Source organism: Lissotriton vulgaris, chromosome 1_2, assembly GCF_964263255.1.
Source record: "Lissotriton vulgaris chromosome 1_2, aLisVul1.2, whole genome shotgun sequence".
Taxonomy (NCBI): Eukaryota; Metazoa; Chordata; class Amphibia; order Caudata; family Salamandridae; genus Lissotriton; species Lissotriton vulgaris.
The window spans coordinates 102,283,516-102,298,227 of NC_141686.1; the positions used below are offsets into that span (position 1 = coordinate 102,283,516).

Consider the following 14,712-nt stretch of genomic DNA (forward strand, 5'->3'; position numbering starts at 1 on the left):
ATGTGTGTTAAACCAGCAACCCTTTCATGCATCACAGATCTCGGGTTCCAGACCAGTGCCAACAAAGTAGAGGATTTTAAAATGGGTCATAGCGACATGCTATCGCTCTGTGTGAATAGTTTATTATTGACCTGAAAATCGTGCATAGAAGCTTCAACAAATGCAGGTGTATAATGGAGGCGGGTTAGTGTTAAAATGTGCTTGACAAAGCTGCTCTTTTAATACTTCAGTCACACTTCATACACTGATTGCACTGCACTGCACTGATTGAAATATGTTACCACCAAAATTTCTAGCTCAATACACCCTGAAAATAGCACAGGCATTTAAAAAATATTCTGGTATTTCACAACTCACACAAATAAATATTTCCTCTCAGGGCACAAGTCCTTAAAAAAACAGAAGTGAGGGGACTAACCAAGTTAGGCAGTATGCAAGTGACATAATGTGGCATGAAATCACTGTGCATGACATAACAGTGCGTGACATCGCATGTGGCATGACAGGAAGTGGCATCACAGCCCAAATCCTCACAGAAAGTGACATCGGGACTTAACACCTTACATATGTTTAGCAGGTCTATTATGAGTACATTTCAGAGCTTTACAGAATGTAACAAATGAGATTTTGCCTTGGGGTTGTGCCAAAATGTTGAGGCGGTACAAAAGGGGGTGGTGATGGAGGCACAGGGTCAGACTGATTTGCATATAGCCATGTCTGAACTGGGGTGGCAGAGTGGGCTAAAGAACGGTGATGGATTAAACCCAGATCTTTTGACTGGGTGTGAGTGTTTGATTGATTCAGATGCTCCGTCCATCACCACCCCCCTTTTGTATCGCTTTTGGCTGCCATAAGTGTGGCAGGGTATGCTCAGACGTGAGTCCCTTGCTCACTTTGCCACTGGATTCAAGCAAGCCGGACTGAAGACGGCTGGAATGCCAGAAACCGGTCCTCGGAAGCTTGTTTCCGGTCAGGGAAGACATGGCTTGGCAGTTCGGGCTGGACTGTTCCCATGAGGCACAGGGTCAGACTGATTTGCATATGGCCATGTCTGAACTGGGGTGGCAGAGTGGGCTAAAGAACGGTGATGGATTAAACCCAGATCTTTTGACTGGGTGTGAGTGTTTGATTCAGATGCTCCGTCCATCACCACCCCCCTTTTGTACCGCAAAATGTTGAGGCAACCCTGACGCAAAATCAGGGTTTCAACTTAAACATATATATTTTTAAACCCGGACACAAAGAAATTGGCAATAAGGAGAAACATGGCAGTAAATCTGTTCTGCTTAATTGTTTGCAATGTCTGTATTTTAAAATATCTTATTGGGTTAAGGCACCTGCTGCAGAGATCTTTGTGTGCCAGCCAAATCTCGGGGAATAATAATATTAATGGTAAAATAACTCTGGAAGATAACATATTTGCTGGAAAGAACTGTGTTTTGCCTATTCCTAGTTTTGAATCAAAGTAGCATAGAGGGTTAACATGTCTCCTGCAAAGCACATCATGTAACACACAGAGGACAGATTTTTATTTTATGTTAATGGGTAAGTGGGTTACTGCTTTTGAGACAGAGATCCTTTTGTTACTTGTAGTTCATAAATTGTAATCCTTCTAATATAGCACAGTGCAGTAAAGGATGGAGGACATTGGGGCTCCTACACCTTGTAACTCTCGTCCTTTATATTGATGTACACATACATGATTTATTGTCAAAGTATAATATGTACATCTGATGTAAAGCGCTCTGACACCCTGCATTGGGATGAGTAGTGACACTATTCATCCCAATGCAGGGTGTCAAAGCGCTTTACATCAAACGGTCACAAATAACAATTTAAATACTACTCTTTTGTTTTACTTCTTTTCTAGCACTTTAGCAATACTGTAGAACGAGAATTAATTTATTTGCGAGCTCAAAAACCTGATTAAGGTTGATGCTTCCTGAAGAATAGACTGAGTGAGGTATAGTTAAATAGGTGTACAACGTAGCAGCTAATTTTAGGCCTGGGTGGCAAATATTTATTAAGAAAATATATGATGAATAGTTATAAGATGTCTCTCATTTCATGTTTCCCAAGAACTTCAGATAAAAATAGCAGATGCGTCATGAAATGGGCAAGGCTTTTATTTTATAATTGTCTTCATTATCACCCTCAAAAGAGTCTCTATCTTTCTCCGGTACTTTTTCATAAACACGTAAAGACACCTTAAAACTCATCTCCTTCGTTTTCGTCCTCGAAGGAGTCGGTGCCCACTTCTTCATAGTCCTTCTCCAGGGCGGCCAAGTCCTCCCGGGCCTCAGCAAATTCCCCTTCTTCCATGCCCTCGCCCACATACCAGTGGACAAAGGCCCTCTTGGCGTACATCAGGTCAAACTTGTGGTCGAGACGGGCCCAGGCCTCAGCAATGGCGGTTGTGTTACTCAGCATGCACACTGCCCTCTGAACTTTAGCAAGATCTCCTCCGGGCACCACTGTAGGGGGTTGGTAGTTGATACCAACCTGAAAATTAAAAAAAAGGATTTATTAAGAGGAAATGGCTTATTAACTGCCCATCCTAAAAATTCTCAAAAACATGTATGGTGTACAATCTGCAATTATATCAATACTGGTGGGTGGACTTACATTTCTAAATTTTTGCCTACAATTGTTAGCCCGATCATTGTAAGAAATGTGACCTCGAATTTCCTTCTTTCACCTTTAAACTCCAGCTTCTCAACGAAAGTTTGAAATATTGACCTCTATCTGATCCTCCTATATGCAAGTCCCTCTTGCACTCCATAATGCTGTCATTAGTTTGAACTTTAAACTATCTGTACTTCCTGACAGTTTTTACATCTTCCATTTTCAGCACTCTTAAAGCAGTTGGATAAGTACTTTTTTTGCTTTCAGCTTTTACAATTTCCTAATGGTATTAGTATGATCCATGTCAACATGAGTCCTACTTGTCTGTCCATTTCTAATCACTTCCATTAACATTCTCTTAAAGGCATCAAGCTCATCATTATTCAGATGATTTTGAGCTAGACCCTCCGATTTATTAACACTTTTCTTGATTGGATAGTTCTGGAATATCACTGATTTTATTAAAGATAATATTTATACAGTCTAACAGATCACTAATTCCTCGATCACTTGTTAATTACTAACAGTTTCATTCATTGGATTGTTCTTGAATATCAGTGTTATATTAAAGATAATATTTAAATTTGTACAATCTATAGATTACTAACCCCTCCATCAATTGATAATATTTAATGCATACATTCTCATACATCTCTAATCTCTACATCACTTTTCTTTGTAAAATCAGAAATTAGATATTGGCTTTAGTTATGATATTCATATTCCGCTTTTCGATTGATTTAGGAGTAGTTGAGTGTGATATCTTATTCACCTTTGTATATACCAGGATCGCAATCATGGTATTGTTGTCCAACAGCATTGGTTGATACACTCTACATAGTGATGTTCTTAGTAAGTACCCAGTCCAATGATTGTGCTTTATTATGTGTTGGCAGTTAAACCCTCTGTGTAAATCCAAACACCTCCAGATTATTTAGAAAAGAGGCTTTTCAATGTGTTTGATTTTGTTTTCCCAAATATAGAAATTGCTTATAAAGATCTGATCTCCCTGGTCTGTCCAGCAGTTGTACAGATCCATAAAGTCGTCCTCAAAAAGTGAGCTGTGTATGCGCCACAACTGCCCATGAAATTTGATCAGTCAAGGTGAATTGACAGACCACAACAGCAAATGATTTCTATAGAGTTGGTTCTAGAGTGTGAGCTTGTATTGTTTGAAGATACCAAGGACATGCCAAAACCATCCTCTGTGTCACGGTTCTAATTGGATATAACAGTGGTTTGAGAGCATTTTGCTGATATCAACTGTGCAACCTTCTTTCACCTGTTTATTTTACATCATGAATGTTGACATTGCCTTTTTATGGCTTATTAAAATATCAAGCATGCGAGTTAAAATCAATTGGTGCAGCTCAATGTACAAAATGCATGGATTAGGGATAGGGTAAGGAAGAACTTTGGGGTTAGGTTTAGATTATGTTTAGGGGCTACTGGCAAACACGGATGCGCAAAGTAAAAAGTATCTCTAAAATGTCTGAGGTGCAGATGTACAGCCCTTTACAACCCTTACCTTGGACCTACATATAGTGATGAGCTTTTAATATCTTATCATAGCAGCTTTTCTAGCAGCTATGATGGTTAAGACATTTTAATTTGTGTTTAAAGAAAAACAGCTAGGACCAGAAAATGCCATCCCATACCAGTGGCGTAACAAAGCCCCCCCCCGCAGCACCCGCATTGCGGGTGGGTTCCTGCCCTCCAGGGGCCCCTTCCGAGGAAGAACAGCCAGTAAACACTACACACGTCCGTTTGGGATGTGTATTGTGGTTACCTTACGCTCGCTGTCGTTGCTTCTGACCTTGCTGAACTCGCCTTGTCATCATAAAAAATAAATTGTGCGCGGTGCGCAGATGCGTCAGCCTCTGCGTGGTGGTTTTGACGCTTAGGGTGAGGCATAGGGTGGGGCTGCGCTCAGTTGCATTGCTATGCTCAGTTAAAATAGTGCACGTGACGTGAGGCATCCGAGGCAGCAAGAGGGACCGTGCAGCCATATTTTCATAAATGCTAGTGAGCATCGCCCGGTCTTCTGCTGCCTGCGCCTGCCATCAAAGCTGCAGTGCAGGCCTCAGGTGAGTCCATCGGAGTTTCAAACAGAGGGCGGGGAGGGCAGGTATACATGCCAACATTTCAGAGCAGGAAAGGGGGAGATTCCGAAGAAAATATCGGGGGAATGTATTTTTCCCATTGAGTTCTATTGATAGGAAAGACATTTCAGGCGGGAGACAGGTAAAACAAGGCAACGTTTGGCTTTATAAATCGGGAGTCTCCAGCCTAGATCCGGTCAGTTGGTATATATGGATATATGGGCATACTGGACATGTGACAGTCACGGTATAGGCAGCGTAAAATGAAATATAGGCCCCGCAGCCCCTGTGCTCCAGCGCCCCTCAGCCATTCAGCCAGCAGTAGTATGTGACTCTTCGAGTATATCCATTCTAATCCCTTCCCTATGTACATAGAGACAACTATAATCACCAATCTCTTCTTTGTGTGACTTTACATCTTGTACATTTGCAATTTTTTTTTCTGTGTGTATCTTTTATGTAACACATGTAATCCTAAGTCCTTATGTTTTGCAACTGGTTCTAATGTAAAGCGCTCTAAAACCTTCGGGTAAAGTTCACGCTATATAAAATCGCATTAAATAAATAAATAAATAAATAGCTGTAGCACACCCAGCACTACACTGTCACGCTGGCGTTGCACCAATTCAGCAGATCCCTCATAAATGAAATGGTGCGTGGGTGCAGGTGACCTGAGTTCCCAGCAGCAAGGGTGTTGAAGGCAACTTCAAGGCCAGCCAGAGATCTCTACTCCTAAAAGAGGTTGGTTAAATATGGCAACGTGAGGGTGTGCTCCTCACGCTGGTGCATGATGGTAAAGCTAGCCTGGAACAATGCAGCATTTTTGTGCAGAGGTGTTTGGTCTTATTAGTGAAAAGAACACAGGGAATATTCTGAAAGTGGTCTCTTCCCATAAGTTTCATGTGTTTCGTGAAGCCTCGGCTGCCAAATATTAGCCTGCACTGTGCTCAGTGTCATGAGTTTCACTTCAAATCGAAAGTCTTGCTTACAGTTTTTTCATTAATCGTTCTAATGCATACATTCCCGCCCATAACTGTCAGCGGGAGTTTACATTTGCTCTGAAAGTTTAAGAATAGAATCCAATTTTTTTTTCCGAAGGGTGGCCCAGCATGGAAGTAATGGAGAGACATATATTTTTATGTTTTTCGTTTATAAAATCGCTCCATCTACTGTATTTCCATTTGGTTTTATGGTGTTTCCAGTGCAAAGAGAACATTTACAGTACTTTGGATTTTCCGTTTCCACTGCCCTTTAGACATTTTGTAAAATTAAGAAAGAAAACACTTAATTCCTTAAGCAAAGTTTTGAAGCTCAAGAAATGCATACGGATGCGTGATCCCATAGTTCATAATGCATACTTCTAGAAACAATAACCCTCGCCAGAATAATTTGTAATTGCCTTAATAGTCGAATAACTGGTCAGATAACGGAGAGGAGTTAAGCTCCCTCTGCTGAAATCTGCTTGCACCCTGAATCTCTCAGGCCACTACTTTTTGTTGAGAATCAGAAGGAACAATTATATCAACAGCAAGAAGCTAAATAGATTCAAACCCCAACATTCATATAATGACAAGTCACTACTATTCACCCTGTGTAACAGCCAACCTCACTCTTGGAAAACATGTTCTCTACTTTCTATCCTGAAGACAGGAAAATCATTACTCCTAGGAAACAACTTCAGAACTGTTGTCCTAGCTTTCATATTCTTCCATCTGGATGATGACAATATTCTGCTCCTTGCAGAACACGAAAAACACTTGGCAACGACGGCACAGTAAGCTTTACTTTCAAAGACACATGGGTACAGGGACCATGGGGCCATAATTTAATAATTGCTAGACAGGTCTTCTGCCACCCACCTGTGCCTGCCAGTGCCACCTAAGCTGCAGGTCTCAGCCCTCAGGTGAGTCAGAGTCTCGGACGGAGACAGATGAACTGGTCCAGGTCAGGGTAGCAAGGGGGCAAGCAAGCAGTATCAGGTGCTACCCTAAAATATTCTAATGCTGGTTGCATACCCTGGCTTGAACATATGAAGCTGCAGAATGCTTCCATATGACATATCTTGGAGAAGAGCGGCCGGCAGGGTGACTCTCGGTCAGAAGTGCCCTGTCACTGCGTGTTCATGTTCACTTAAATGGCCCGACCGATTCAGTAGCCCTGTTCAATATTGGGAGGTCTGCCAGCACGTCATCACTGTAATGATGTGTGATGAGCAGACTGGGAGAGCGCATCCGGGCCCAGGAGCATCTGAAGGTATCAGGAGAAGAGTCGGATACTTGGACACGGGCATGCATGCTCCCAGCTCAATGCTGGAGGGCCAGGGTGCACAGCTGGCCACGAATTATAGGATAAGAGAGTCAAGCAATGTGGTCCCAACACATTGCCACTGCAGGAAGTAATGGGGGAGGTGCTGCGGACCCCCAGAGTTGACAAGACAAATAGTATTAGTCCCAAGCCCTCACTGACTATTTTGTGTAGTGTTGAACTGAGTACTAGTTGGAATGTTCTCTACTTCGCTGCAATGGGGGCTGCTTTTATTTAGGACCCCCGGCCTGCTTGTGTTGCACCACTCAGCAACAGCCATATTTAATAAAACTTGTCCTTATGTAAGGGCTTTACGCAATAGGATAATATAGGCATTTCCAGGGGGGAAGACTTATGGGACAAAGGAACAGTGATACCTTTCACCCAGCTCCAGCACCAATATGACCTGAGTCCGAATGAAGTATACAGATACATACAGATACGACACGCATTGTTTACGGTCATTCCACCGGACACTGAGGTTCCTGAGGCTGCCCCGCTGGAAGATCGTTTACTCACTGACCACATGCAGAAAAGCGCCACATCGCTTACCTATAGGAAGTTGCTCAATAACCTACCAGACCCAACAGCTGCGCTGCGAGAGAAGTGGGCGGCAGAAGTGGGAGACATGGACGATTCAGAATGGCTAGAAGCTCTGGCATCAGGAGGTGGGAATCTCTGCCAAACTTCGGCTAGTGCAGCTTAAAATCCTACATCACATATACTACCATAGAATCACCCTATATAAACTACAGAGGACACAACACCCATACTGCCTTCGGGGCTGCGGGGAAGGGGGCACCTTTCTCCATACAATATGGGACTGCCAGGAGATAGTTGACTATTGGCGTCAAGTCTTGCGCACGATATCACAAACAATGGAGGTATCCCTTACACCAGAGCCACGACGGTGTCTACTAAATATGTGGGAACCTGATGACCTCACATGACATGGACAAACCTGGGTTATGTTAGGGCTCATGATTGCTAAAAGGGATATTGCACAGAAATGAGGGGATGCAGAGAAACCATCATTGGTCCTAGACCTATATTTAATATTTAAGACAAATCAATTCTTAAAAAGATACTGGTTCATAGGAATTAATCCTAAGCAGAGGAAGAAAACGCCCAATCTGTTCTTGTCTATACATATAAATGTAATGTAATGTAAATGTAAATGTAAATGTAAATGTATAGGCATTTATATAGCGCACTACTTACCCGTAGGGTCCCAAGGCGCTTCGACCGCTGCGAAACCCTTCCTGGCTTCCCTGAGAGATGGTCCCTTAATGGGTATCTCCAGGGTGAGACCAGGCATCCCCGGCGGTCTGGTGGGGCCGTTAGTGAAGATGAGGCAAGCTAATGCCCAGAGTTGCCGAGTGTGATCGCTGATCAGAGTGGGCACCGAGGCGAGAGAATTATCAAGTCCGCTGACCCTGGTCCAGAAACCTGCCGCGCCGGGAATCGAACCCTGGTCCCGGGCCGTCCTCTGCTCTCGGGTCTGCCGCCTCTAACCAGTGAGCCACACATATATACAATGCTCAGCAGATCTGGCATCAGATTCTCTTTCCCTGGAATATGTGTTGCAGTAAGAGATTGAAGGTCTGTCTCTGCCCAGACAAAAAGTTTGTAAGCCATTTAATTAGGGACTACACTCCCACCTGGGAACAATATAGGTCTTTGCTACCACAGTGTCTATTCTGACCAGCACTGCTTTTCAAATAGAAGAGGAGCAACAATCCTGAAAGCTTTGTAGTCTGTTCTCGCCAGTTCACTGACTAGTCTTTTCTGTCTTGGACCAGCTGGCTCAAAGTTGGTCCCAGTCCCTCTAGACTGGCATTTGTCTATATTATTACTGGAGAGAACAGATGGATCCATTTCCCTGGATAAATTCACTTGAGTGAGCCACTATGCAAGTGCTGACGCAAGTTGCAATTCATAGTAATTGGAGTATCTAGACTTAAGGAGGTTGGGTTCAAATGGTGAAGGATGAAAAGGATCAAGGATTTCTCATGACACTTCACCCAAGTGACTAAAAATACTCTCGCTGCCATAAATCCCTTGCACTTCAAGCCATACATGTGCTGGAGTTGACTGAATCTTCACAGGAGTTTCTGTAGTTTGTATATCCGTAGCCAAGCAATGGATTGAAAAGGCCTCCTTTGTACTTTAGATGTTGATGAGTTTGAAGATGCGATTTTTCTCAATTTATCAACCAGTCTTGACCTTCGAGTAAAGTACAGACTCTTCAAACGTGATGTTGCGTCTTCTCCAAAGTTGAGCCATGAATATGCCAGCCATCTAAGTTTGAGTGGGGTTGTATGCCTTCATCTTGTAGAGTTGCCACCAATGGAGCAAGAAAATTTGTGCAGACCTTTGAGGACGGTTTTAGGCTAAACAGCAGAACAATAAACTGATTACAGTTGCCCACATCAGCAAAGTTGAGGAATTTATTTATAGCACTTTCTGATGGGCATGTGACAATATGCGCCCTGCAGGACTATTGAACTCATGAAGTCTCCAAGTTGTATCATTGGAATTAAGTCTTGAATTTTCTCCATTTGAAAATTTACAGTGTTATGTACATATTGATGTTTCTTAGGTCAATGATTGGACAATATTCCCCTCAAGGTTTGAACACAAAAAATGTAATTGAATAAACTACGTGCATCTTCTCGAAAGGAAACAGCATATATTGCTCTCTTTTGTAATAGCTTCTGAGCATCTACAGAAGATATCATTAGAGGTTCCAGTAGAAGAGGGCCCGCATATAAAGCTGGAAGAGACAGTTCCAACAAAAGCTCCATCCAGTAGCCTTTTTCATCACACCGATAACACATCTGTCTGGTAGATCCTTTCCCCAAACTCTGTAGAGGTGTTTCTGTCAACCCCCAAACTGACTCAGGATGAAGTGAAGTTGGGTTTAGGAGGTATAGCCGGGGGACGCATATTAGAATCAGATGAGGATTTCTACCTCTTTCCTTTCCTCATACAGATCGACCCTTACCAAAACTATCTTTAATGCTGGGTAATTCTGGGATGGCTTAGGCTAAGAAAATGGAGGATGAAAATGAAATGTAGAAATCAATTTCTGTCTTCTGTAGCTATTTTTACGGGTTAGTCCAAACGAAGGCCAAAAATGGTAACTTGAGAGAGTTTTCTGTTTCACATCTCCTTTCCATGCTACAAGTCAGTAATTTCTACTTGTTGCTATTAAAAAAAGAGAGATCCTATGACTGAAGCAAAAAGTATATATGAAAGAAGCTTTAAGTCATATCCAACAGGTAGGAAAAGTCTGGCACTCCACCAAAGCCAAAACCAAGTAATGAAAGTCTTTAATTAATGAATGGTTCATTGGCTACGCAGGCATGAGCTCTGAGAGTGAAGCAGCTAACAGCATGCTGAAGTTTCAAACTTAACTCCACTCTCTTATCAATGTTATCAGAAGGGATCGAGTCCTCATAAGCAATGAATCATACATGCCACCATTTTCAAACTGGAAAGTCAGAGATTTTGGAGAAAACAAATTGGCAGAATGCATTTTTCCTCATTGGCTTATATTGCAGCAGAGACTATTTTAGGTGGGAGACACCTAAATAAATGTAAATGTAAATGTAAATGTAAATGAGCTTATATAGTGCACAGCTACCCGCAGTGGGTGTCCCGGCGCTTGCTTAGGGAACCCGTCCTGATATTCCCCTGTGTGATAGCCCCAGCGGGTATCCACAAGGTGAAAGTCAGGCATCCCGCCGCGAGGGGCCGTTGTGGAGATTAAGCAAGCTATTGCCCAGAGTCACAGAGTGTGAACCCGTGAATCGAGAAGGCACCGGAGCGAGAATTATCAAGTCCGTGGAATTTTTAGCCCAAGACCCGCCGAGGCGGGGAATTGAACCCTGGTCCAGGACCGATCTCAGCTTCCGGGTCTGAATATGGACTTTTGGCATGTATATAAAAGAGAGTCTCTTTAATGCTACCATTCGGAAACCATCTGGTCCCAATTCTGCAAAGGATAATTTTTTCCAGTTTCTAGAAACGGAGTCTTCCTCAGGATCCTTCTAATCTGCTTAAATAAACTTCTATAGAGGTTTTGACCCTTCAAAGCCAAATGTATTGACACTACATTAGCCTCCTGAGATGTAGAGGGTTCAACTGGATCTTCAAACCCCATATTAGCACAGAGATTAGTTATTTCATTAAGGACCTCCTTTTAAATACAGCGTCACCCAGAATCCGTGTCAGGAGCATTGTCAGAATACTGAATTGTACCCAGATCTTCATCTCCTGAATTTCTCTAGGTCCCCAAAGCAGGATTAATCACAGGTAGCAAGAGTGGAAGAAAGTTTACGAAAGCTGAAGATACAGCGTCATCTATCATAGATTTTAATACAGCTACATCTATGTTAGATTCTGAAGATTTATGCGAAGTACTACTTCCTGTGCTTCTTATGGTGCCTGTGGTGGTTTAAACATCTATCTTCAGAGCTGCAGTGCTTTTATTTTTGGAGTGCCCTCAAATTTCCCAGACTGATGCTGCTTATTTTACCATTAGTGTCCGAGTAAGGTCACCTAACCAATTTCTGGTCCGTATTATAGTAACCACATCCAGGTCAATGTTTAGCAGTTTTCCAATGAGTTCCTCTTTGGTGCAGAATGCAATGATTACCTTATCATCAGGTCGTCCAAGTCAATCATTTTCACTTGGGCTACTTGGTTTTCCTGAATAAAGCACTAGTCTAAGTCCCTCTTCCTCCACGCATGCAACTCTCTGAGTGGTAGATCTTCCCAAAAACTTGTGATGGAGCCTTGCCATCTATGCAACTCATATAAGTAATTAACCTACAGTTTATATTGATAATTAGTCCAACAGATGTCAGAAGAGAATAAATATTATGTGGGCAACATGTGTGGGTCACCACGTTGCTCCTGGATGGACATAGGCCACCTAAATGGATTCCCTATTGTTCCCACTGTCATGCCTGTCATTGTTCCCACTGGCTGCCTAAAGTTTCTAGCACCTGGGAATTGAACACAGCTCGTGGGTACTGTTATCTGCTAGATTTAAACTTTTTTTTTAAACGGAACAATACTTTTAACCTGATTTACGGTACCTTGATTACTGAGCATTTTTATACCTCTGTTTTAACATTGTTGAATTACTGTGATCGAACTGAAAATTTGTATTTTACCTGGGGTTCACGTTCTAAGAGCCTTCCCGTCCTGGACGCACGATTTGTTTCCTGAGGGTCGTGCAATCTTGGGTGGGCTGCCATTTTGTGGGGTTAGTGCTCTAGTAGTTGACCACTTTCCGTCCACGCTATCCCATAAGAGGGCATGCTCTTGCGAAACTCGCCGCTGGCGCGCCAAAGGCAAGCCCGTCTGCGCCCGTCCGCGGCCGGACTGCGCCATGAGCCACTCCCCCTGGTCAAAACTATGCAATTACTTATGCCAAATCAACCTTGATGAACCTTCAGCATAAAGGTAAGGGTAATACATGTCAGCCTATCTTCCCGAGAAATTATTCTCAGGCACTGTACTGTCCTACTTGTAACTCTGTCCCCAATCTCCCAAATAAAGCCGACACTGCTCGGTCTGACACACGTTTCAGTAATAAGCGTACCTTAACTGGTGTCTTACTGAACACTAGATCTCTTCCCAAGCGTAGGAACAAACTTGCTGATTTCCTTGAACTTCATATGCCTGATATACTATTCCTTACAGAGACATGGACTGACAGTGTCTGGTGTTGGTAAAATGTGGCCATACCTTTGGGTTATGACTTATTTAGGATTGATAGGAAAGGACAAAGAGGGGGAGGGGAGGCCATTGCTTACCTTTCACACATCAAAGCCACTTTTTCTGATATTCCCCAGTTCAAGGAGGAGGCCATTTTGTTTAGCTTCAAAGTTACCAGAACCGATGTCCTTAATGGACTTTTAGTTTATAGACCACCTGGGCCCAGAAACACATTTATTGAATCCATTACAACTGTTATGGAATCCTGTATGGGACACTCTAATTTCTCCATGCTGGGTGATTCCAATTTTAATTTGGAATCCACCGACAAAGCTGATACCAAGGAGTTAATAGATCGGCTTCTCAGTTTAGCATTAAAGCAAATTGTTACTAGGTATACACACACAAGTAAACATACTTTAGATGGCATTTTCACCAATCACCCACAGACAAAATTTACTAAAACACTACCCTTGCCTTGGACAGACCACAGTGCTGTCTTTTTTGAAGTTCACAACAAAGGAGTCCTAACTAGAACCTTTGGTACAAACAGAACAGGGGTACCACGTCCTTGGAAACAAATAAGCAGTCCTGATCTTGAAACTGCACTGCGATCACAGATCCCCTTTATGGACACTGATCCTGATCAAGCAGCGGTACATTTCAACCGCTGGATTGAACAGTCAGTCTCAATGCTAGCCCCTGTTACTTATATATGTACAAACAATAGATTGTCATCAGCCTCATGGTACAACACTAAGCTAAAAAACCTAAAGAGAATCTGTAGAGCCAAAGAACGACTTTGGAGGAAGGAATACTCAGAGTCGGGAAAAAAACACTATGGAGAGGCGTTAGCAATATACAAAGAAACCATAAATGAGGCAAAATCTACTTATTTTGCTCAGAACATCATGGCTTCCAAAAACACTCCCCGAGAACTATTTAAGACAGTCTCTAAATTAGCCACCTTTTGTAATACCAAACCGTTTCACTCAACAAAACAGTTCTGTGACAATCTTGCTAAATTTTTTCATGACAAGGTGGTCAAAGTATACAAGGATTTCTCTACTGCTACTAATGGAACTAGACAAGACGAATTTGAGATGGACAAATCAAACACACAAGCTTTCTTACAAGAGTTCAGTCCCCTTACACAAGATAGAGTTGAAGAAATTATCATGGAGATTAAATCAGGCCCTCCTCTGGATCCCTGCCTGGCCATGGTCCTTCATATGGTCCCCAATACTATAGCTAATACCTGACACCTCTTCTGAATAACATTCTTAACCTAGGACAGTTTCTGGTTGACTGGAAAAATTTGCTGGTAAAACCTATCCTAAAAAAAGCCGACCCTTGATCCCTCGGAAGTTGCTAACTACCGTCCCATTACCTGTTTACAATTTCCGTCAAAAGTTCTCGAAAAAGCATTAAATGAGGAACTGCGGTCTTTTATAGAATCAAACAAACTTGAAACAGCACAGCATGGTTTCAGGCCATGGCACAGCACCGAATCTGCATTGATTGCAGCTACCGAATGTTTACGTGCGCAATTAGATCAGGGTGGGAAGGCCATACTAATAATGCTTGATTTATCCGCCGCGTTTGATACGGTGTACCACCGCATACTTCTTCAGCGGTTGGAGGAAATAGGGATTACTGATAAGGCCGCAGACATTCTTCGGCCATACTTAACTAACAGACAACAATCTGTGATGCTGGATCAGCACAAATCTCCCCCTTTCGTCATGCCATGTGGGGTACCTCAGGGGTCAGCATTTTCACCTACCCTGTTTAACATATATGTTACCCCACTGGTTAAACTTATTCGCTCCCTTAGCTTCACAGCCATTGGCTATGCTTACGCCTCACAAATTGTTGTCTCACTAGCCGCCAAACCAGAGATTGTGGCAGCACGTTTTAATCTTTGCATGAGCCATATTATTAGCTA

The 14,712-nt window shown here is 42.7% G+C and overlaps 1 protein-coding gene across 2 annotated transcripts in view; it reads right to left on the reverse strand.

Moving 5' to 3' along the window:
* Positions 1-2,002: 2,002 nt before the first annotated feature.
* Positions 2,003-14,712, reverse strand: part of TUBA8 (tubulin alpha 8) — a 71,000-nt gene continuing 58,290 nt past the window's right edge. For both annotated transcript variants that reach the window (XM_086952919.1, XM_086952918.1), the window contains exon 5: positions 2,003-2,502. In XM_086952919.1, the coding sequence (XP_086809045.1) occupies positions 2,209-2,502 (294 nt within the window). In that variant the 3' untranslated portion in view covers positions 2,003-2,208. The remainder of the gene's footprint in view (positions 2,503-14,712) is intronic.